Source organism: Nelumbo nucifera, chromosome 2 (genome assembly GCF_055504915.1).
Source record: "Nelumbo nucifera cultivar China Antique chromosome 2, China Antique-T2T, whole genome shotgun sequence".
NCBI lineage: Eukaryota > Viridiplantae > Streptophyta > Magnoliopsida > Proteales > Nelumbonaceae > Nelumbo > Nelumbo nucifera.
Window position 1 is genome coordinate 53,517,693 of NC_142650.1, and position 24,777 is coordinate 53,542,469.

At 42.3% G+C, this 24,777-nt stretch overlaps 1 protein-coding gene across 1 annotated transcript in view; it reads right to left on the bottom strand.

The window, feature by feature from the left end:
• Window positions 1-24,777, bottom strand: part of LOC104601226 (sodium-dependent phosphate transport protein 1, chloroplastic-like) — a 44,851-nt gene that overhangs the window by 5,663 nt on the left and 14,411 nt on the right. The window contains exons 6-7 of the mRNA XM_010264494.3: window positions 23,541-23,678; window positions 19,280-19,381 (exon numbers count right to left, since the gene is read on the bottom strand). Coding sequence (XP_010262796.1) covers window positions 19,280-19,381; window positions 23,541-23,678 — 240 coding nt within the window. The remainder of the gene's footprint in view (window positions 1-19,279; window positions 19,382-23,540; window positions 23,679-24,777) is intronic.

The window sequence follows — 24,777 nt, forward strand, 5'->3', positions numbered from 1 at the left end:
TAATTGACTTTGGAGCCTCTAATCACATGACCGGGACTCCAAGTGTGTTTTTCTCCCTTTCTCCAACCTCTACATCAAATAATGTTACCCTTGCTAATGGATCTACTTCCCTTATCTACGGTGTTTGTAATGTTACCACTGCATCTCTACCTTTGTCTTCTGTCTTATATGTTCCAAAGTTTCCTTTTAATCTTATGTCTGTTAGCAAACTAACCAAACCTCTCAATTGTTCTATCACATTTTACCCTTCATCTTGTGTTTTTCAGGATCTAACGACAGGGAAGAAGATTGGTGGAGGGTATGAAGCTGGCGGATTGTATTATCTTGATAGTGGAGGCTCTACAATTGTGCTTCAAACCTCCTTAACTCCCCTTCAGTGGCATTGTAGACTCATCCATCCCTCTCTTAAATCTCTTAAGCTTCTTATTCCATCATTGAGTAGTCTGTCATTTTTGCAGTGTGAGTCGTGTCAGTATGGGAAACACCACCAGGTTTCCTTCAGTCCTAGAGTTGATAGCCGTATGTTGAGTCCTTTTGAGTTAGTTCATTCGGATGTTTGGGATCCAATTAGAATTGAATCGTACAATGGTTACAAATATTTTGTAATTTTTGTTGATGATTGTTCCAGAATGACATGGCTTTATTTAATGAAAGAAAGAAGTGAATTATTTTCCATTTTCCAAAAGTTTCATGCTGAAGTGCGTACACAATTTGGTGTTTCACTTAAAATTCTTCGTTCTGACAATGGTAGAGAGTATTTTCTTTCTTCCTTTCAGCAATACCTAGAACAACATGGTATAATTCACCAGACCTCTTGTGCCCACACTCCTCAGCAAAATGGGGTAGCTGAGAGGAAGAATAGACATCTACTTGAAATAGCTTGGTCTCTTCTTCATCATATGAATGTTCCTAAACAATTCTGGAGTGATGCAGTCCTTATTGCTTGTTTTCTCATTAATCGCATGCCCACATTCATTCTTGATGGTCGTTCTCCGTTCTCTATCTTGTTTCCTACTTTGTCTCCATTTCCCTTGACACCCAGAATCTTTGGGTGTGTGTGCTTTGTTCAGAATTTTGGTCCTAGTTTAGACAAGTTGGATGCTCGCTCCATTAAATGTATCTTCCTTGGCTACTCTAGGACCCAAAAAGGGTATAAATGCTACAATCCTATTACCCAGAAATCCTTTGTTTGTCCTGATGTTACATTTTTTGAATCTGTGCCTTACTTCTCTGGTCCTGGTACATATCCTTTGCCTACGAAGGTTCCTCTTCCTCTTCCAGTTGACAATTCCATTCCGATGGTTCCTCTTGTGCCCGAGTCTCCGGTCCCGTTACAGGAGCGTCCTGAACGACCACCAATTCGCCAAGTGTATACTCATCGATAGAGACCAACACCTCCACCACCTTCTACTCCGGCGGCAGATCCAGCCTCTTCCACATCTGACTTGGCTTTTGATCTTGACCTTCCTATTGCATTGCAGAAAGGTAAACGTAGTTGCACACTTCACCCCATATCCAATTATGTTTTTGTATCTCACCTTTCTGCTTCCCATTGCCAGTTTATTACTTTGTTGTCCTCTGTATCCATTCCTAAGGATGTTCAAGAGGCTCTTATATTGCCAGGGTGGCGGAAGGCCATGGAAGAAGAACTCTTTTCTCTTCATCACAATCAGACATGGGAACTCACCACTCTCCCTCCAGGTAAGCATGTTGTTGGTTGTAAATGGGTGTATGCTGTTAAGTATCTACTAGATGGAAGAATGGAACGCCTGAAAGCCCGCTTAGTTGCAAAAGGGTATTCTTAACTTTATGGTGTAGACTATATTGAAACCTTCTCTCCAGTTGCAAAGATTGGCTATGTCCGTGTGTTAATTTCCTTAGCTGTCATGCATGATTGGCCTCTATTTCAGCCTGATATTAAAAATGCCTTTCTTCATGGCGATCTTCTTGAGGAGGTGTACATGGAGCAACCACCGAGGTTTGTTGCTCAGGGGGAGGATGGTAAGGTGTGTAAGCTCAAGAAAGCAATTTATGGGCTTAAACAGTCTCCCCGTGCTTGGTTTGGAAAATTTAGTGAGGTGGTGAAGGAGTTTGGAATGAGACAATGTCAAGTTGATCTTCAGCATTTAGCTATGACTCTGTGGCTAGGAAGATCTTGCTGGTAGTTTATGTGGATGACATAGTCATAACTAGCAGTGATAGAGTTGGGATTGACAGATTGAAGACCTTCCTACAAGATCACTTTCAGACAAAAGATCTTGGAAAGTTGAAGTATTTCTTGGGTATAGAAGTTGCAAGATCAAAGCAGGGCATAAACCTCTGTTAGCGGAAATATGTTGGGAAGTGACAAGTGAATTGTTTGATAATCCTGGAAGGTATAGAAGGCTAGTGGGAAAACTGAATTACCTAACTATCACTAGGCCTGATATCTCATTTGTTGCCAGTATGGTAAGTCAGTTTATGCAGAGTCCTCGGGTACCTCATTGGGATGCAATTCTTAGGATTGTGCGGTATTTGAAAGGGGCTCCAGGTCGTGGGTTACTGTATAAGCCAGGGGGTAATCTTGAAATAAGCCATGGCACACACTGCATGTGAACTAATGTGGTTGAAGAATCTATTGTAGGAAATCGAGTTCTCAGTAAGCAAACCCATGAATCTATATTGTGACAATCAGGCTGCAATTCACATCTCATCCAACCCAATTTTCCATGAGAAAACTAAACACATAGAGGTAGATTGTCACTTTGTAAGGGAAAAGGTCATCAATGGTGTGATAAAGACAGAACATGTGAGAATAGGTGATCAATGGGCAGATCTGTTCACAAAAGGGTTGAGTTCAAGGAGGGTGAGCTACATATGTAACAAGTTGGGATTATATGATATATATTCTCCAGCTTGAGGGGGAGTGTTATTGTCAATTAGAAAAGGGTATTTTCGTCTTTTCACTTTATGTATTATGTTGGTTGTATGTCTCCTCACATGCAGGGGCATTTCAGTCTTTTGTATCTTAAAATTTCAAATGCAAGTATATGATCGACTGGGTTAGATGAAGAGTCTAACCAGTTCAACACTTTCTCTCCCTCTCCTTCCTCTTCTTCTTTCTTCTTTCCCTCTCTTCTCTTCTCTGTTTGGCTGAACACTTTCAATATGATAACATCAAAAGTAGATTGATACCTTTTATTACTAGCTTTAAATGAATGTCTACAATGTTTTCCAAGCTGACAGCTTTCACACTCTAAGCTAGACAAATTAACAGACTCAAACAACTTCAGAAACAAGAAACGCAAAGAAGAAAAAGACAAATGTCCCAAACGATTATGCCAAAGCATCATCTGACTCACAGACTCTGACTCAAAATCCCTGCTAACATGATGACTCTGATGATGAGGAAGCGCATCCAAGAGGTAGATTCCATTCACCTCACGACCACTCCCAATCATCCTCTTTGAAACCAAATCCTACAAAACACAATGACCAGGAGAAAAAATCACTGAGCAATTCAAGTTCTTAGTCAAACTACTAACAGATAACAAGTTAGTACTCAATCTAGGAACATGAAGGACAGAGGGTAGGGAAATGGAATCAGTAATCTTAATAGACCCCTTCCTAGTTATGGGAACATGAGATCCATCAGCTGTGGAAACTCTGTCTCTACCAGAACAGAGTTGGCAAGAAGAAAAAATAGTGGAACTATGGATCATGTGTTATGAGGCTCCAGAGTCTATAATCCAAGGAGGTCCCTCCTTACCTGTAGAAGAAACATAAGTTGCAGTGGCATGTGAACTACCTATATGAGCAAAGGAAGTAGAATGTCCACCACTAGAACCACCTATACCTAGTTGTCCACCTATTACTGGATTAGGGCTGACTGTATCTCGTTGATTTAGTAACTACCCATATCTCTCAAGTTCGGCCCTCACTGCAACAGTTGCAACAGACTCCAAAGTAGCTGTAGTAGGGGAGCCAGGTAAGTCACAAGTGACTGCCATGTTAGCATTCCCTTCTTGTTTTTGAGTCTATTTGGCACAAGGTGAGGATGAAACATCCAGCAGGTATCTCTCGTGTGTTTAGGCTTCTTACAGTAGTCACAAATCATATCCTTCTTATCTTCCTTCCTGGTTTCACTGCCACCCCGGTCTCCACTCTATTTAGGTTTCACAGTATTGGCCATGGATGACTGTTCAAGACCTGAATTTCTCATCATTACATTCCTCCTACTCACTTCCCCTGATACAAAGGCATATGCCTGAGAGAGAGAGTAACACTACCCCTGGAAAGGATATGTTGCTTTGCAATGTCATACTCGGGATTGAGACCAGCAAGAAATTCAAAAACCCTATTCTTCTCTAAGAGCTTCTGGTAAGCAGCAACATCCTTAGTGGTTTCCCAAACCACTATCTCCAGATGGTCAATCTCTTGCCACTGAGTTTTAAGGGCCGAAAAATAAACAGTAATAGTTTATCTCCCTATCTGGTAGAAATAACTTGGTTCCTCAACTGATAGGCCCTATTAACATTTTCATTCTGTGAGTAGGTTTCTGCAACTCCATCCCAAATTTCCTTAGTTGTATTTGCCCACAAAATATTTTTACTTATATGGGGCAGCATAGAATTGCACAGCCAAGTCATTACCATATAATTTTCCTATACCCACTAGGAACTGTTAGTCTCGGGTTTCACTTCCTCACCAGTGATATACCCCAACTTCCCACGAGCACCAATGGCCATCTTTGCAGATTGTGACCATTCTAAAAAATTTGTACCATCCAACTTAACTGTAATGATGGTTCTAGCCTCGAAAAGGTCTCCGACACCTCCTCCCACTGGTCCCATTTCACTCCTCGGTTTGTTCTCAACTCCGTGACCCTCCATAATCCCCCAAAAAAGAGGTAAACGATCACTTTAAGATGAAAGAATATGAAATAAACCCCTTCAGGCACCACACACCCTTATGGTACCCTAGATAATCCTCTCACAAAAGATTCCCTTTCTATGGAACGGGAGAAGAGAGAGAAGAAACAGCCACTCCCTCCAGAGGCCTCCAAAATAGATGAGACTTGAGCCCTCCCCTCCAGAAAACTCCAAGGAACCCTAAAAAATTAGGGTGCCACTTCCTAGGTCAAAATTGAAGAGTCCTACAAAAACAGGACTCTCCCCCTTTCTCCAGTTCTTCCTAAATTTGATGGGAAACCCTAGACCAGATATAGGGCAAACAGATCCACCAAAAAATCCAAAAACTGGGCTTACCTGAGGTCTTCGATCAGCCTCTCATATCACCATGCAATCGGCCGATCTAGGGCTGCATGGTGATACCATACGTTGGAAGGCTTTCACAAGTTTAGGAACTTCTTCTCGAGAGTGCATAGGGTACACCCACGTGTATCGAGAGAAGTCATCAATGAAAGATATGAAGTATTTGTAGCCATTCTCTGTTGGAATATTTACAGGTCCCCAAACATCAGAATACACAACGGAAAAAGAAACATCTAATCTTTTATTACGTAAAGGAAATGAAGTTCTACAATGTTTACTTAGCTGACACACTTGACACTGAAAATCATTAACTGACACAGACTTAAACAATTCCGAAAACAAATACTTTAAAGACTCAAAGGACATATGACCCAAACGATTGTGCCACAAAGTAACCTGACTTTTATTTGACTGACTCAAAGACTCTGAGGCCACAAGACCAACTTTATTCTGCAGCACATAGAGACCATTCACCATGTTCCCTTTACCAATTGTCCTCCCGGAGGCCAAATCCTAAAAGACACAAGATTGAGGAAAAAAAGTCACTGAGCAGTTCAAAGAGTGTGTAATGCAGTATAAAAAGTAGATTAATAGGCAGTTCTGGAACATGTAAAACATTGGATAGAGGTAAGCCGAATGTCAAAGATATAGATCCTCGACCAGCAATGGAGGAGAAGGACCCATCGGCTAAAGCAAAGGAGGTTGAAGGAGTGGGTTCAAAATCTGCTTGTGTGAGAGCCCTACCATATTGTTCCAAATGGTCACAGAAGGCAAAGATAATATTTTCCTTGAGATCAGACCTAGGGGGGAAATCCTGAGAGCTCATAGTAGTTCCTCCACTCTACGACTTATGAAAGGCCAAGTTAGCTGAGGTGAACCTCTTCTGATTTGGTTTCTTGTTCTGTTCTTGAGCTGATTTATTATTTAGGTCTTGTGCCCACTTTGGCTTTCCATGCAATTCCCAACATGTCTCCCGTGTGTGTTGGGATTTCTAACAATGAGTGCACCACAATTTATCTTTATCATCAACCCTTTTCTAACCATCTCCCTTTCGTGCTAAATTGGTATTACTTCTTGCAGCTAAAGCAATGGTTTCCCCTTCAGGGGGATTCTTGGTAGATCTTCTACTTTCCCTGGATTGGACCAGAGCATGTTGTGACACTAACTGTTTGTAAGCTTTGGCATCCTTTTCACTCTCCCAACCAATGTTCTGATAGTAATCTAACTCTTTTCAGATAGATGTAAGGGTAGAGTAGTAGGTGGATAAGCTTCTTTCCCCTTGTTTGCATGTTGCCGACTCAGCTTGCAATTGATAGATTCTAGCATAGTGTCTCTGCTCGGAGTAAGTTGACCTTGCTTGTTCCCAAATTTCCTTGGCTGTCTCAGCCCACATAAAGTTCTGCTTAACTGATGGTAGCATAGTAGTCAAAAGCCATGACATAATCACACAGTTTTCCTGGTCCCACTTATCATATTCAGCAGTACCGGTCCTAGGTTCCTTCACTTTTCCGTTGATATACCCTGCCTTACCCCGGGATGTGATGTACAGCTGCATCTCCTTAGACCATGTCAAATAATTTCTGCCATCTAAGGGAGTAATGGTTGTTGGAAAGTTCATAGAGTCAAGACTGTTGTTCATTCCTCCTTGGTTAAAAGAGGTTCCAAAAGTTGCAGAGTCTTTAGAGGCCATAACAAAGGCTGCTAGCAGAAGTTTTAGACCTACAACCCTCCTCCCGCAATTCACACACTCACAAACACACAACCCCCACTGTAAGATTTAAGGTCAAAATGCAGCCAGCCACAGTAACACAGCACCTGCTGTCACAGATTTACAGGTCTAACTGACCTCACAAGGGTTGCAGTCACAGTAACACAGCACCTGCTGTCACAAATTTACAGGTCTAACGACCTCACAAGGGCTAGTTCCAGACACACACATAACATCTACACTTCTGCTGATGTATTTCTTCATCTGAACCAGGTCACACATGACCTACACAGGTTCTTCACCCATACAGTTTTGGATCACCAACCTACAAAGGTCATTAAACATGCCTACACCATTCGGCTAGGGCAGATTTTAGGATGTTCTTGGTAACAATACCAAGAGCCAGTGATAAAAACAAACATCAGTCTAGGTTCCTGATCAGTTCGACTGATTTTGGAAGTTACAGTCTAGAGAAGAATGGGAGAGAAGAAAAACAGCCACCGACCTCTAGAAAAAACTCAATCAATCATCCGCCAATCTCTGAGTGTGATTTTCTTTTCAGTTTCTGTTTAAAAATTAATAGAATAGGGTCCAGCAACAGTTCTTAGTGCAGGTCGAACTAGTTTTCTCATTCTCAGTCCAGGTATGTGATTTGTAAGATCTTCGATCAGATAAAAAACCCCTTTTACAGAGTGTGGTCCTGCTCTGATGCCATGATTTCATTCAAGAGTGAAGAAGAGAAGAGAAATAAAAAATAAATGGAAAAATAAAAAAATAAATGAAAAGACATTTATTTAAATATTAGGGCGACAACATAAGAAATAAAAAATAAATGAAAAGACAGTGCCTATTATAATCCAATCTGCCTTTGAATTCTGTTAGAATGGTGACTGTAGAAGAGAAAGATGAGAAGAAGAAGAATAGAAGAAAACTGAGATGGAGAGAAATCTGGTTCGAACAAGAGAGAAAATCAATCTCTCTAGTCGGCCAGATCAATTTATATGTTTCTATTGATTCATAAAAGGACTCCTTTGCCCCTACTTGAGTGAGGGACACAACTACTAATAGAACATTACACATCAGCAACTTAAACATAAACATAAAGACTAAAATACCCCTACACAGTTGACATTAACACTCCCCCTCAAGCTGGTGAATATATATCATATAGTCCCAGCTTGTTACATATGTGGTCCACTCTCCCTCGACTCAATCCTTGGTGAACAGATCTGCCCATTGGTTTCCTGTGTTAACATATGCAGTATCTATCACTCCACTCAGCACCTTCTCTCTCACAAAGTGACAGTCAACCTCTATATGCTTGGTTCTCTCATGAAACACCAGATTAAAAGAGATATGGACTGCAGCCTGATTGTCACAATAGAGCTTCATTGGAGTGTCAATAGAGTATCTCATCTCCTGTAGAAGATTTCTCAACCACACTAACTCACAAGTAGTATGTGCCATAGCTCTATATTCTACCTCTGCACTACTTCTTGCCACAATTGTCTGTTTCTTACTTTTCCATGTCACCAGATTACCCCCAAGGAAAGTGCAATAGCCTGTAGTGGGTCTCCTGTCAGATATAGAGCCAGCCCAATCAGCATCAGTATATCCCTCTATTTCAAGTTTTCCTCCACTTCTATATATCAAGCCACGACCAGGAGCCCCCTTTAAATACCTCACAATCCTTAGAACTGCATCCCAATGTGGAACCCGAGGTTTCTACATGAATTGACTTACCATACTAACCGCAAATGAAATATCTAGCCGAGTAATGGTTAGGTATTTTAGTTTACCTACCAACTGCCAGTACCTTCCAGGATCTTCAAACTCTTCACCCATATCACTGCTCAGCTTAGTATTTGCTTCCATAGGTGTTTTAGCTGGTTTGGCGCCTAACAATCCTGTTTCTTCCAACAAATTAAGAACATATTTCCTTTGACACAAATTAATACCATGCTTAGACCTTGCTACTTCTATCCCCAAGAAATACTTTAGTTTACCAAGGTCCTTTGTCTAAAAGTGCTCCTGCAGAAAGATCTTCAACCTGTCAATTTCCACTTTATCATTCCCGATAATGACAATATCATCTACATATACCACCAATAGGATCTTCCTAGACTGAGAGTCATGACTGAAGACTAAGTGATCAACCTGGCACTGTTTCTTACCAAACTTCTTTACCACCTCACTGAACCTACCAAACCATGCACGAGGAGACTGTTTAAGTCCATAAATGGCCTTCTTTAGTCGCACACCTTACCATCCTCCCCCTGAGCAACAAACCCCGGCGGTTGCTTCATATAGACCTCCTCAAATAGATCACCATGTAAGAAAGCATTCTTGATATCAAGCTGAAAGAGAGGCCAATCATACATAGCAGCTAGAGATATCACAACACGAACTGAACCAATCTTAGCAACCGGAGAGAAGGTCTCCGTGTAGTCAATACCATATGTTTGGGAGTACCCTTTAGAAACTAGTCTAGCTTTCAACCGCTCTACACTACCATCAGGTAAGTACTTAACAGTGTATACCCACTTATAACCGACAACTTGCTTACTAGGAGGAAGTGTGATGAGGTCCTATGTATGATTATGAGTTAGAGCTGAGAGTTCTTCTTCCATTGCATGGTGCCACCCTAGAGAGGCAAGAGCTTCCTAGACATCCATAGGGACAACAATAGAGGATAACAAGGAGATAAACTGGCAATGGGAAGCAGAAAGGTGAGTGAGAGAAACATAATTAGAAATATGAAGGGTGCAACTGCGTTTACCTTTCCGCAAGGCAATGGGAAGACCAAGTTCAGAAACCGGGGTTAGGGCTGGTGTGGGAACAACTGCCGGATTTGTCAACGATGATGGAGTTGGAGGAGGAGCCGATACATGTTGGCGATGTGTATACACTTGACGAATAGGTGGCCGTTCAACAAGTGGTGGCACCGGAGGCAAAGATTTGGTCATAGCTGGAACAAGGGGAATGGGATCCGCAACTGGAAGTGGAAGAGGGGGTGGTGAGGAGGAAGAAACATCACCCGACCCCGAGAAAAACGGAGTGGACTCAAAGAAAGTAACATCAATACACACAAAGGAATGTCGAGAACTAGGATTATAACACATACCCTTTCTGGGGCTGGGAATAGCTAAGGAAGATACACTTAATGGATCGTGCATCTAATTTGTCCCTTCCCAGTCCCAGATTATGAACAAAACAGACACACCCAAAAACCCGAGGAGAAAGGGGAAACGGAGACAAGGTAAGAAACAAAGTGGTGAAAGGAGAATGACCATCAATGATGGACGTGGGCATCAGGTTAATCAGGAAGCAAGAAGTAAGCACAACATCACTCCAAAAAGGTTTGGGTACATTCATATGGTGCATGAGGGATCGAGCAGTTTCCAAAAGGTGATGATTCTTTCTCTCAGCCACCCCATTTTGTTGTGTGGGTGTAGGTACATGAAGTTTGATGGGTAATGCCATGTTCCAAATATTCTTGAAATGGTGTATAAAAATATTCACGGCCATTATCAGAACGGAGAACTTTAATGTGTACACCAAATTGGTTGCGAATTTCAGCATAAAATTTTTGGAAAATGGTAAACAATTCACTCATTTCTTTCATTAGATAAAGCCACGTCATCCTTGAATAATCATCAACAAAAATAACAAAGTATCTATAACCATTTATGACATTACTTTATTAGGACCCCAAATATCTGAATGAACTAAAGAAAAAGGACTCGACATACGTTTATCAACCCTAGGACCAAAGGGAACACGATGATGTCTCCCCAACTGACATGACTCACAATCCAAAACAGAAAGATGACTCAACGAAGGAACAAGAGACTTCAAAACTTTCAGTGATGGATGACCAAATCGATAGTGCCACTGGAGAGGAGAAAGAGATGTTTGGGGAGCTGTTGACGTACTTCTCGACCTCCAGACCACCACCACGATTATACATAGGTCCAACACCACCACTATGGCTATATGCCGGTCCACTGCTACCACTACGACCAGATTGAGATCCCCGAGCTCCATCTCTAACACCACGACCCCTTGATACTGCAAAGGCTGATATATCAGAAACACTAGAATTCTCGGTAGATCCAATAGAAATCCTCCTAATTCGAGCAAACACCTCTTCTAAGGAAGGGAGAGCTGATCCTCCTAGTATTTATGACCGCACTGGTTCATATTCAGACTCCAGCCCCACCAAAAATCTGGTCACATCTAGTTCTCTCTGTTGTTGCTGAATTTTAACATCAGAGGTGAGGGGGTGATACACATTCAGCTCATTACGAAGGTTTCTCATGCTAGCATAGTATTCCCAGTCACCATACTCGTGAGATTCAGTAGAGGGTTTTTCATCCCCTTATGTGTTTCACTTTCTTCTTTGCTTTAAGAAAGACTTCTACAGATTTCGCCCAAGGTACATAATTTTCTCCATTCAACTTGATAGAGGTCATCTGAACATTCAGGTAGTCAGTAAGAACCATCACACTACTATTACTGTCACTGTTGTCTCCCATGGCTGAAAAAAAAAATTCTTTTTTCTTATTTCACCTCACCACACTGCACACTAAACCACACTGTTCTCAGCACCTGTTATTGCTGAATTCTTCACTGTTGTTATGGACGCATTCCTCGGGAAGAAGTATCATCGCCACCAACAGCAGCAAGGACCTGACCACTGCCAGCAGCAGCAATGATTCAATGTTCTCATCCTACCCAGTTCGGCAATAGCAGTCTTATCCAGATTAGATTAGACTATCTTACTTGTTCTTATCTTATCTTATTAGTTGATTAGATTATCTTATCTTATCAGATTAGGATTAAGAGAGACTTATCTTATCCTTATCAAGATAGAGCAAGAGATCTCCCTATTCAGCAAGGAATCTCCTTAGGATTAGGACTCTTGTAATCTCCTATTTAAGGAGACACCATTATTGAATGAAGATATTGAATATTCAGTCTAGAAGTGAGTTAGGAGAGTTGGTGATCTCTTGAACAAATCACCAAGGCGTCAAGATAGGTTCATCAAGAGCAGGAAGGAACAAGGGAAAACAGGTGGTTTTCCCCGTGGACCGACCCGTGACGAGATCCTATTCGCGGGCCCTCAACAACTTGGTATCAAAGCAAGGCGTCATGGGAGATCTGGAGCAGCTGCCGTCCAGGGTCCACGATCTCGAGCACCAACTCGTGGAGACCAGCTCAGAAGTACGTGAGATCAAGGACGAAGTCAGGGAGCTTCGACGTCTGATGGAGTTATTCCTTGCTAGCAAGGAGAAGAACACAGAAGGGGTGACAGCCACTAGCGGCCGCCGACCAGATCTGCTGGAGTCTTCCGGCGAACAGCAGTTCGTCAACCAAGGGGCCGCAGTCATCCCCAAGTACGTCAGGTTAGAATTCCCGCCGTACAACGGCAACGGAGACCCCTTGGGCTGGTTGTACCGGTGCAAGCAGTTTTTTCGAAATCAACGGACAAACGACCAGGATAAGGTAAGCCTAGCCGCCTTTCACTTAACAGAGGAAGCACAACTTTGGTTCTATCGGTTAGAACAGGAAGAACCCGGGCTCAGTTGGCCCCAGTTCAAGTCCTACTGCCTTCTTAGGTGCGAACCCCCACTGACAAGCAACCCCCTAGGCGAGCTGATTAACCTTAAACAGACCGGCACGGTGACAGAATACCAGCGCCAGTTCCAAACCCTCCTCGCAAGGGCATCCTCAGTGCGATCGGACCAGCAGGTGGACATGTTAACGGCAGGGTTGGCAGAACCCCTGCAGGTGGGCGTAGAAATGCAGAATCCCCCAAACTTGGTTACAACCATGAACTTAGCCCACGCGTTCGAGCGCAAGCTGCAACTCAGCCGCGGGACCTACAATATGGGACGTCCGCCGAACTCATGGGCACCCCCGAAATCAGCGACGACCCCTTCTTCTGCAACCAGCCGGGAACTAAGATCTCACACAACCAACACCTCTAGATCGGCGACAAGTGCAGGAAGCAACATGGTAGCTCCACCCATTAAACGTTTGACCAGGGCAGAAATGGCGGAATGCCGATGTTTCAACTGCGACGACCTCTACTCGGCAAGACATAGGTGCAAGAGGCTTTTCTACCTCCTAGTAGATGAGCAAGAGGATGATGAAGAAGAACTCGTCGTATTCGAGCCGGAGATCTCTCTCCACGCGATCACCGGAATAAAAACCTCTCAGACCAGGCAGTTACAGGCACAGATAGCAGGTAATCCGGTGCGCATACTCGTCGATTCAAGGAGCACACACAACTTCATAAGTGAACATGCCGCCCTATAGTTAAAACTGCCAATGGAACTCCGGCCACGACTACAGGTAGCCGTCGCAAACGGTGAAAGAGTTCACAGTCCGGGAATCTGTAAGGACGTCCAGATACAGGTCAACTCTGAACTATTCTCTACTGATTTATTCGTACTCTCCTTGGATGGGTTCGATATTGTTCTTGCGGTCAAATGGTTGATTACCCTAGGTCCAATTTTATGGGACTTCAGCGCACTCACAATGACATTCCACTTACATGGGAAGCAAGTTTCTTGGCACGGTTGCAGGGTTAAGGAGAGGATACCACAGGTCCATGCACTTCAGATAGAACCAGCAGCCATGGAAAGACTCCTTGCCGAGTTTTCAGACGTATTCCAGGAACCCAAGGGACTCCCTCCTCCCCGAGCATGCGACCATCGAATCCCTTTGATGGCGGGTTCAGAACCAGTCGTTGTCCAGCCTTATCGCTACCCTCACCTACAGAAGGACGAAATAGAAAAACAATGTGCAAAGATGCTGAAACAAGGGATCATACGCAAGAGCCACTCCCCCTTCTCTTTGTCGGTTCTGTTGGTGGTGAAACAGGATGGAACTTGGAGGTTCTATGTTGACTACAAAGAGCTCAACGGTCGGACGGTCAAGGATAAGTTCCCTATTCCCGTTGTGGACGAACTGCTGGACAAGCTGCATGGTGCACAATACTTCTCCAAGTTGGACCTCAGATCCGGGTATTTCCAGGTTCGCATGGCTCCCGGTGACGTGAAGAAGACTGCCTTTCGAAACCACCACGGTCACTTTGAATTTTTAGTCATGCCATTCGGTCTCACCAACGCCCCATCCACATTCCAGTCATTGATGAACGAGGTATTTCAGCCCCATCTGCGCAAATTTGTTTTAGTATTCTTTGATGACATCCTCGTTTATAGCAAATCATGGGTAGAGCATGTGCACCATTTGCGGACCGCTTTCGAGCTCCTACGCCAACACAAACTCTTCCTAAAACGGTCCAAGTGCTCCTTCGGGGAGCGACAGGTTCTTTATCTAGGCCACGCCATCCACGGGCAAGGTGTGACGATTGACAGTTTCAAAATTCAGGCTATCAAGGAATGGCCCAAGCCTCAATCCGCCAAGGCCTTACGCGGGTTCCTAGGATTAATAGGTTACTATCGCAAATTTGTACAGAATTATGGACTGTTGGCTGCCCCGTTAACCAACCTGTTAAAGAAAAATTCCTTCCGATGGGATGACGCAGCCGATGCAGCTTTTCTGACACTGAGGGATGCCCTGTCTTCCACCCCAGTCTTGCAATTACCAAATTTTGCTCTTGAAATTACAGTCGAGTGCGATGCCTCTGGAATGGGTATCGGGGCCGTGTTACAGCAGCAAGGGCACCCGATTGTTTTCTTCAGCCGCAGGCTGGCCGACCGACATCTGAAACTTCCAACCTATGAGCGCGAACTAATCGACCTAGCTAGAGCCGTCCAACACTCGAGGCCGTACTTGTGGGGGCGGTCGTTCGTCGTCAAAACTGATCATTACAGCCTCAAATACCTGTTGGAGCAACGCCTCACCACTTCCCCTCAGCAACATTGGGTTAGCAAACTCCTCGGGTTCGATTTCTGGGTGGAATACAAGGCGGGAACCTCAAATCGCGCAGCTGATGCCTTGTCTAGGCGCGATGAAGACGCGATGTCTCTGTGTGGCATTTCCCAACCCCGGATCTCTCTGTTAGACGACATCAAGAAGGCAACGCCACAGTCTCCGGAATGGTCGTTCCTGGTCCAGAAGATCCAGTCCGGCGCTGCCGACTCCAATTGGTCCCTTCAGGACGGGTTGGTATTATATAAAGGTCGGATACATCTTCCGCCAGACTCCCCGTTGCTTCCCACCATCATCGCCAGCATCCATAACTCCACCCATGAGGGCGTTCAGAAAACGTTGCACTGCGTCCGGGCTGATTTCCATTGGCAAGGTATGAAGACTTCTATTCGGGATTTTGTCCAAAATTGCCCCATGTGCCAACAGCATAAATGGGAAAACCTGCACCCGGCAGGCCTCCTTTAGCCCCTTTCGATCCCGACACAGATCTGGGCCGACATCTCCATGGACTTCATCGAGGGGCTACCCAAGGTAGGCGGCAAATCAGTCCTCTTCGTGGTGGTAGATCGCTTCTCTAAATATGCCCACTTCATTCCTCTATCACATCCGTACAGTGCCACTTCAGTTGCCCTCGCCTTCTTTATGCATATTTTTCGCTTACATGGGTTACCAGAATCCATCGTCAGCGATAGGGACCCAGTTTTCACTAGTGCCTTCTGGAAGGAGTTATTTCAGCTACACGGCACCACCCTGGCCTTCTCCTCAGCATATCATCCATAGACCGACGGTTAGACGGAGGTGGTAAACCACACGATCGAGATGTATCTCCGTTGCTTCGTAGGGGATCAACCGCGACGGTGGGTGGATTGGCTTCCTTGGGCCGAGTATTATTACAACACGGCCTACCATTCTTCCCTCGGCATGACCCCTTTTTCGCTTCGTTTATGGCCGGGACCCTCCTCGCTTGCTGTCCTATGAACCCGGTTCTACTCGTTTGGAGGAAATTAATCACTCCTTAAAAGAACGCGACGCCCTCCTAGCCGACGTACACCTTCGCTTACAGCAGGCCTAGCTCCGCATGAAGCTCACCTATGACAAGCACCATCGGGAATTTTCGTTCGAACCAGGACAATTTGTTTGGTAAAACTCCAGCCCTACCGATAACGCTCCTTGCCCCACAGGGCTGCCCCGAAACTGGCCCCTAAGTTCTATGGCCCCTTCAAGGTTCTGCGGCGGATTGGCAGTGTGGCCTACCAGCTGGAATTACCGGAGAATAGCCGGATTCATGATGTTTTCCACGTCTCCTTGCTGAAACCATTTACGGGTGTTCCTCCGGACCAAGTCCCCTCCCTGCCACCCTTGAAAGAAGGCAAACCTGTTCCACAGCCTAGGGCTCTCATCCGCTCTCGTATCAATCGAGGTATTCTTGAAGTTTTGGTAGAATGGGACAGCTTACCATCGGATGAAGCCACCTGGATTCCCTTGGCAAAGTTCCAAGCCACGTATCCGGAGTTCGAGCTTGAGGACAAGCTCTTAGTCCAGGAGGGGAGTAATGTTATGGACGCATTCCTCGGGAAGAAGTATCATCGCCGCCGACAGCAGCAGGGACCTGACCCCCGCCTGCAGCAGCAGTGATTCAATGTTCTCATCCTACCCAGTTCGGCAATAGCAGTCTTATCCAGATTAGATTAGACTATCTTACTTGTTCTTATCTTATCTTATTAGTTGATTAGATTATCTTATCTTATCAGATTAGGATTAAGAGAGACTTATCTTATCCTTATCAAGATAGAGCAGGAGATCTCCCTATTCAGCAAGGAGTCTCCCTAGGATTAGGACTCTTGTAATCTCCTATTTAAGGAGACACCATTATTGAATGAAGATATCGAATATTCAGTCTAGAAGTGAGTTAGGAGAGTTGGTGATCTCTTGAACAAATTACCAAGGCGTCAAGATAGGTTCATCAAGAGCAGGAAGGAACAAGGGAAAACAGGTGGTTTTTCCCGTGGACCGACCCGTGACGAGATCCTATTCGCGGGCCCTCAACACTACACCACAACCCTACCACACGACTACCTGAAACCTCACCACACTACTCGAAGATCACTCCCCCTTCAAACCACACTGAAATCTGCATAAACCCTAACACACTACAGCCTGAATTTTCACCACACAATTTGGAACACATCCACCATTTGATTCACAATAAAAACTGCATAAAAATCACTTACCTAATCACCAAAATATCAAACTGTACTCGACACTCCACTGCATCACTCGAATCAGCCCTCTTCTCTTCATCGATTAGGGGGGGCTTCCTACAAACCACAGCAAAAACCTACGAACTGCATGACTGGAGGCATAGAAACCTCCAAGGGAAGAGGGCGATCACTCCTTTTCAGCTCCTTACCTTATCTCCAACTGATGGCGAAGAAAAAAGAAGAAAACCCTAGACTGGATGCATGAAGATCAGAATTCTGGGCAGATTCGATTTTCTCAACCTAGCTTTGATACCATATTATAATCCAATCTGCCTTTGAATTCTGTTAGAATGGTGACTGTAGAAGTAAGAGAAAGATGAGAAGAAGAAGAAGAAGAAGAAGAAAAGAAAACTGAGATGGAGAGAAATCTGGTCCGAACAAGAGAGAATCTATCTCTCTAGTCGGCCAGATCAATTTATATGTTTCTATTGATTCATAAAAGGACTCCTTTGCCTCTACTTAAGTGAGGGACACAACTACTAATAGAACATTACACATAAGCAACTTAAACATAAACATAAAGACTAAAATACCCCTACACAGTCGACATTAACAGTGCCCTTGCGGCACATAACTAAGATTACATCATCTTCAACAAGGCTCTATTGGGGAAATGGGTTTTGGAGATTTGAGAAAGAAAAGGAAAGTTGGTGGAGGAGTCTAATAGCAGCAAAATATGGAACTGATAGAGGGGATTGGGCAACTGCTTCAAATCTCCCCACTTTGGGGTGTTCCCTGTGGAAGAAAAACATGGAGGTGGCCCCACTTTTCAACAGAGGCTTGCCTCTTAGGCTGGGGTCCGGTCACAGACTGAGTTTGTGGAAAGATCCTTGGTGCAATAACAGGCCTCTAGCTGAGACCTTCCCCCAGTTATTCCAGCTTGCAGAAAACCAGGATGCTTTGGTTGCTGAGTGCTATGAAGGGGGAGATAACAGTGTCACTTGGATTCCTTGCTTCAGAAGACAGTTCCAAGACTGGGAAATAGATCAGTGGCTGAATTGTTCCAGTTGCTATCTTCTCAGCCTTTAAACCAGTTGGAAGAAGACTCTTGGAGCTGGAACTAGACTACAGATGGCTATTTTCTGTTAAATCCTTTGCTATGAACCTAGTAACTGGAGGCAGAGTTGATATTCCAGCAAAGAAAATCTGGAATCCAGTTCCTCCTTCAAAAGTTAAAGCTTTGTTGTGGGCTGTGGTGCTAGATAGAAGTCTCTCTAAAAAGAACCTGGCCAGGAGAGGAGTTCAGCTACAAGATTTGCAGTGTGTTGTGTGGCCATGAAGAAGAAGACAACAATCATCTTTTTCTGCATTGCCCTTTTTCTGCAGAAATTTGGAACCATTATCTCTCCTTGGTGGGTGTATCCTAGGTCATGCCTACCTCTGTGAAGGATCTACTTTGGTGCTGGGAGCTCCAAGGTTTGTCAAAGTTGGCTAAATGTGTCTGGAAGACAGTTCCTGCTGCAGTTATTTATACTATTTAGTTGGAGAGAAACAGAAGAATATTCCAAAACTGTATCATGGATGTAAACTGCCTAATCTCTACCTCATTTAGCAAACTGGTCTCTTGGACTGCCACAGCTAAGGGCGTGCAGGTCAGGGTGCTGGGCACCCAGTTGAGGTCTACTAGTCTGTTTGAGCTGTAATTGTAAGACCTTTAGACCTGGTCTGTAGCCCTCTCAGTTGGGCCCTTGTATATCAATATACATGTATGTAATCAGCACATGAACAAGTAAAACTTGTCAACCCATGTACAACATTTACAATGACCCCCCTTCATGAGAAGCAAAATTGATTTTCACCAAATGATTTTTTAAATGGGACAAGGATTATCTATCAGAATCAACTAAGTTTCAAATTTAGGAACTAATGGAAGACCACAACAGAATTCATTTTATATTTCCACTTAAGATCCAATAATTAAAATAAATGCCAAGAAAAATCCTGCTGACTGAGAAATATTATTCAAACTGCATAATTCGGATCTACTTGAAAGGCTAATTCACAAAGCCTTCCAGTTTGTTGTACAAAGAATAACTGTACGAACAAACCAAGAGAGTTGAAGTGAGGGACAAATTTGGATAGTGAACAGATTACTGATTGCAAACTGAGTAGTTTACAGCCACCACTGTATTTAATAGGTCGTAGGGACAAACCTGACTACAAGTCATGCATAGAACTGCCATTGCAGGAGAATTAACATGACTCAACTGAGTAAGAAAGAAGGCTGGACCAAGAAACCCAATCGTCTGCATAATCTGCAAAGTCAGGCACAAAACAAGGTGAAATAAACAATGGAATAGAAAACTTGTATTAATGGTCTGCAATGCATATAAATCTCTACTGGAAGAAGACTGGCTAATAAAGTAAGGACATAAGATAAGGAGAGCAACACTTCATATATGATAAAAATTTATAATCAACCAAAAATGATTCTCAATTCACCACCCAGAAGCCCATCTTCAGTCTCATTTTTCCAATATCTATTGCATGGCTTAAGTGACAAACCCCATCATCTTAGGAAAAAAAGAGAATCAGATTCATGGGGATAGGCCACCACAATCAGTTCAAATCATCTCTGGAGTTTAGCAGGCATAACATGTATTCAAAGATAAATATCACCTGATTTAATATGTATAATATAGTCTATTATTTGTTTAGCAGGAGTTCTGAAATAGCAGCCTATACTGCATATCCTTTCCCTCTTTTTCTTTACAAAAAAGTGTTTTAGGGGACAACAGTTAGTAGGTGGGGAAAAGGTTCTGAACACAGGTCTACTATCTAGCTTTCACACTAGAAAACCCATTGACTTATCAACTCACCAATCAGGCATCAGTGTACAGATATTATGACCATAATGAATCATAATATGAATATGGAATAGTATGTCAAAGGTTTTTCATTTACTTATTCTACCCAAGTACAGATTAAACATATATAACCAAGGAATCTATTTGGAGAGAAACACCTTAATATACATGAATTTATTTTCCGCATACCTTCAATAGACCTTTAAAAATGTTTTCCAAATCAGAAATCCTTATCTCAACTGTTGGGATGGACCACACAAATCGTAGCCCACCATTCTGCTCTACTTGGAGCCACATTCTGTTAACACACATTCTCAAGTCTTCTCTCACTACTGATAACCACGTTCTTTTCAGCCCCCATACCATTTCAGATCCTTCAATGTGAACCAAATTAAACCTCCCTAGTCTCTCAATCAAGATTACGCCATTACCAAAAAATTATACCCTTGGGTTTCTTCCTATAGATGCTCAATTAACTCATACATTACTAAAGCATAAAAGTTACAAAGTTAACACCAACATTTGGGCGACTACCCACTGTGATAGGACATTCTGATGTCTCAAATCCATGGCCTCACATTTGTTGCATCAATATATCTGGTGGACAGTCCCTTCTAACCTAAAAAGCTACCAGATTATCTTTATATAATCTTATTTTTATGTATTCTCTAAGTCAATCTCTAAGACCACGGTTAATAAAGAAACAGATCCTTGAATAATATTTGGTCTAACAAGCTAGAAGCCACTTGGGCATACATAGTACCAAACATGATAGCACTAAAAAACATAAATTGTGTTATTTAGTATTTTTGCATATCCTCTGTTTAGAGACACGTCCTGGGTATTTTTCTATGCATTACGTACCGTCGATTCCAATAAAGGGTTCACTTTATAATTGTTCTTTACATAACCACCATTCTAGAATCAGGCTGTACATTTTGGTTCATTGGTTTATAGACTCATGCTCATCTAGCAGTATTTGAGTTGGGACCAATTGCAATATTATATATGCATTTTAATATTGTTTTGAGAACATAGAGAAAACAACTCATGAATATAAATTAGTCACGATGGTTGGTGCAACAACAACAACAATAATGTAGAAACAAAAGCTAAAAATCTGATAGACTTCAAATGTGGATAGAGAATCTAGAAATGGAATGTATAGCAGTAAAAGAAATATCTCCTGAAGTTGTATAGCAGCCAACTCAGACTCCAGTAGGATGTGAGAAAGAAAAAGGTGAGTAATTGATATTTACACCAACTTGGAAAGTAACTAAAAGTCTTGAAATCATGACCTTCTTAATCAAACGAGAATATATTTGCAAGCCAGGGCTGTCTAAAGAGATCCACTAGAGAAACCAAAATTTTTTCCTTTGTAGAGATGCAGTAGGTTAACTTTTATTCTGTTTGTTCTTTTATTGTTGATAACTTGATATACTGCTGTCATTATATCTTTATAATGATGTATAGCAATGCAGGGTATTTTGGTCATACCATCTTTTTAAGATCTTAATATAAATACTAATTTTTGTTCTTTCTGCTCCCCTTTTCTAATTCCCTTTTCTGTTCTCTTCCTCTACTTCTCTATTAATCTTGTTTCTAAGATCTTTTCAGTTTTTCTTCCTTTTATTCTTTTGATCTGAAATAAAGGATTACTGGGTAACTGCTTGACAGGTTGGTATCAGAGCAGGGTCCAGCCATCTTTTAGATCTTATGTGTACCTGATCCAGCTAACTGTATGAGATAGATTAAATACTGGAGTCTTCTATTAATTAAGGCCTGGTTCTTGGAGGTTTTTGGAGTCTTATAGTTGCTTCCCAGAACCTTTGTTTTGGAGATTGCCCAGAAACCAGGAGGAATCAGAGAAAGGAGTGAAATCTTGGTTTTGGGCTTAAACCTTTGATCGAAGGTGGTGCTTAGAGTTTTCTGGGCAGATTTTACCCTGTTCTTGAGATTGATTGAAGTCAGGAATATTTTGGAGACCTCTGGAAGGAGTGGCAGCATGACCACTCTTTTCTCCAAGATTGATTCTAGGGTTTACTAAGGAAGATAATCTGGAACTGATTTTGCAATTACAGATAATCTGTAACAGATCAGTGTTTTTCAGATCTGTTCTTGATCTTTTCCCTATTAGAAGAAGATCATCTGCTGTTAGAGAGGTCTATATGTCCTCTAGAGGGCTGAACTTAATTGTTTTGCTGCTTTTGGGGGCTCAGTTCTGCGTAGGTAAGTGTTGAATTGAGTTGGTTGTTGGTGTCTTGTAGCTTGATTTCCTTCTCTTTAGTCTGATTTGTGAAGTCAAGGATTGTGAGCAGTATGGAGAAAGTGAATCTATGTTGTAAAAATAGCAATTATAAGGAATAACGGAACTTATCGTTCAACACTTTCCGAACCCGGAGTGCAGCGGTGTTGCAGAACCGATACTGAAAGTTGACAAGAAACTGGGGATTGCAGACTGAAATGAGCCGAGTCTTGTCACTTGGTCACTCTCCTTAAAATCGCATTTTCCCCTATAGTTCATCCAGGTGATTACAAATCGGTTTCCAAGATGAAACAGCCCACAGGCTTCTGGTAGTCATGCACTCGTTTACCAGACCTCCGCAAATCACCAATGGAAGATGCTCAGAGAAATACAAAGGGCAGAGGACTGTGATTGTGTGTGTTCTGTTCTGTGTCACTGGGTTGATGAACACTCTATTTATAGAGTGTTCTCAGTCACCCAAATGGACACAGAGGTGTCCTTTCAGAAAGATGTCTCTCCAGAACAGTGTGCAAGGTACCGATTCGAAGAGACACACAGCCAGAAACAAAGAGGCACAAAAAGAAACATTTTAAAAATAAAAATCAAATTCAAACGATCAAACCAGTTAAGAAACCAAATGGTCAAAGACAAGCGATATGGTATGGTGCGTGCGTGTGTATGCACGCCCCGACCCGGCCCGGTGCACACGTGAGTGAAAAGCACCCCCAATCCCCCTACAAGCATGTGAATGATGTATAGTGTATTTCCTCCTATCGGTCCCTACCCATATAGATAGCAAGTCTGGTAATATACTCAAGTCCACCTCTTTTCCCAAGCAATGTAGGACAAGAGGTCTTCACATGCTCTCAAGAGGTTGCAAAAAACAAAAGCCAAATAAAGACAAAGACAAAACCAAAGGGAGGGAGTTCAAATTCTTGTAATTTAAATCTTCCCTCCAACAATCTGGAAGTTAATGGAGAAGGTACGTTAAGGGCTGGAAGTATGACAAACAGTATACTTTTCAGATTACAACAGTTAAGCTTGATGGGGTGAATTACTTGGAAACTAGCCACTACAGAAGCATCTCTACATCTTCTTTGTTGTTTTCAATTTAAAGCAGCTCTATGAAATGGTGGTAGATTTTGAATATCAAATTTCATTAACACTAACAAATACTATGACTATGGATTGACAAGTTCAAGATCAAATGCACCAAAAACTATAGAAAGATTTCTATTATATTTTAAATCTCTATCAAAATGTTCAAGTAAAACTTGAACACAGCATTTTGCTCAGAACAATTTATTTATTGATACAAATGAACTTTCTATTACATAACACTAAGAATAGTATAACAAATACCTTGCGAACCATGGTAACAGATAATCCTCTACTCACTAGTGTGTCTGCAATCCACCCTCCAATATTTGCAGAAACTGCCATTGTAAACCAGGGTAAAACGCAGAAAAGCCCTGATTCTGTGAGGTTGAACTTCAAGACCTAGAGAAGAATCAATTTTAAATGAAAAGCACATTCATTCTTGACTAAGTGCATACTAACATAAAACTTTTGAAGTCCTGCAATTGCAATAATGATATCTACAGAATACCTTTAGGAAAGGTATGGAAGACCATGAATATCAAATAGTAGCAAACAGCAGCATCAAGTTTTAGCATCTCATGTTTCAAAGTTTCAAAGTCAGTGCAGGTAAATCTGACCTCATACACAAAGAACTCTCTAGTTACAAATATTAAATTAAAGACCAGAAAGAGACAAGAAACCCATTAATTTTCATATTCTTGTGAAAAGAAGAAATCATCAATCAGAAGATATGCAAAAAATAAAACAATTACACATATTGGCAGCCTTGCTGCTCCACTCTCCCACTTATTCATTTAAACACATTTTGCAAAATGTTTGAGCTCTCTTAACCAGTCTGCAGCATACAAGGGATGTTTATAAAGATAACCTCTGAATTAAGCATCATATTTTATTAGGATCATGCAACACAAATCTCAACTTTTTTTCTTCTCTTGTTCCATTTCTTCTATGACAGCACCCACCTGTGACCTGTTCAGTTATTTCCTATATTATTTCCATGCTTTATTAAGTAAAAACCAAAAAGTTTTTCAGTCATGAGATTTGCTGTCCGATCCATGTTCTCTCTTCTGATACAAAGGTGTAATCTAACCTCTATGAAAGGAAAAGGTGTTGTGCTATTGGGTTTCAGGCACATATTGATGCAGTAGGGCTGGAACAAACTAACACAAGACAGAAGAGAGAGGAAGAGAGAGAGAGAGAGAGAGGAGAAGGGGTAGAGAAAGAGAAAAGAGAGAAATCCCAAGGAATCACTCCAAGGGGTCCTAGAATCACTCCAGGGTTTGTAGGAATCACTCCATACAGAAAAAAGGATCTAAAGAAATCTTCATTCGTTCATTCATTAGCTTCAAAAGGAAGAGGATACATCTATTTATAGAGTGACTTGTGTGGCCCGGAATACTGTTCACTATAATTACAAAAATGCCACTCCTTATCTTGTCTTGTGCATCAAGGAACACAAAAACTTTCTATCTACTAATGCAAATAAACTGAAAATTGA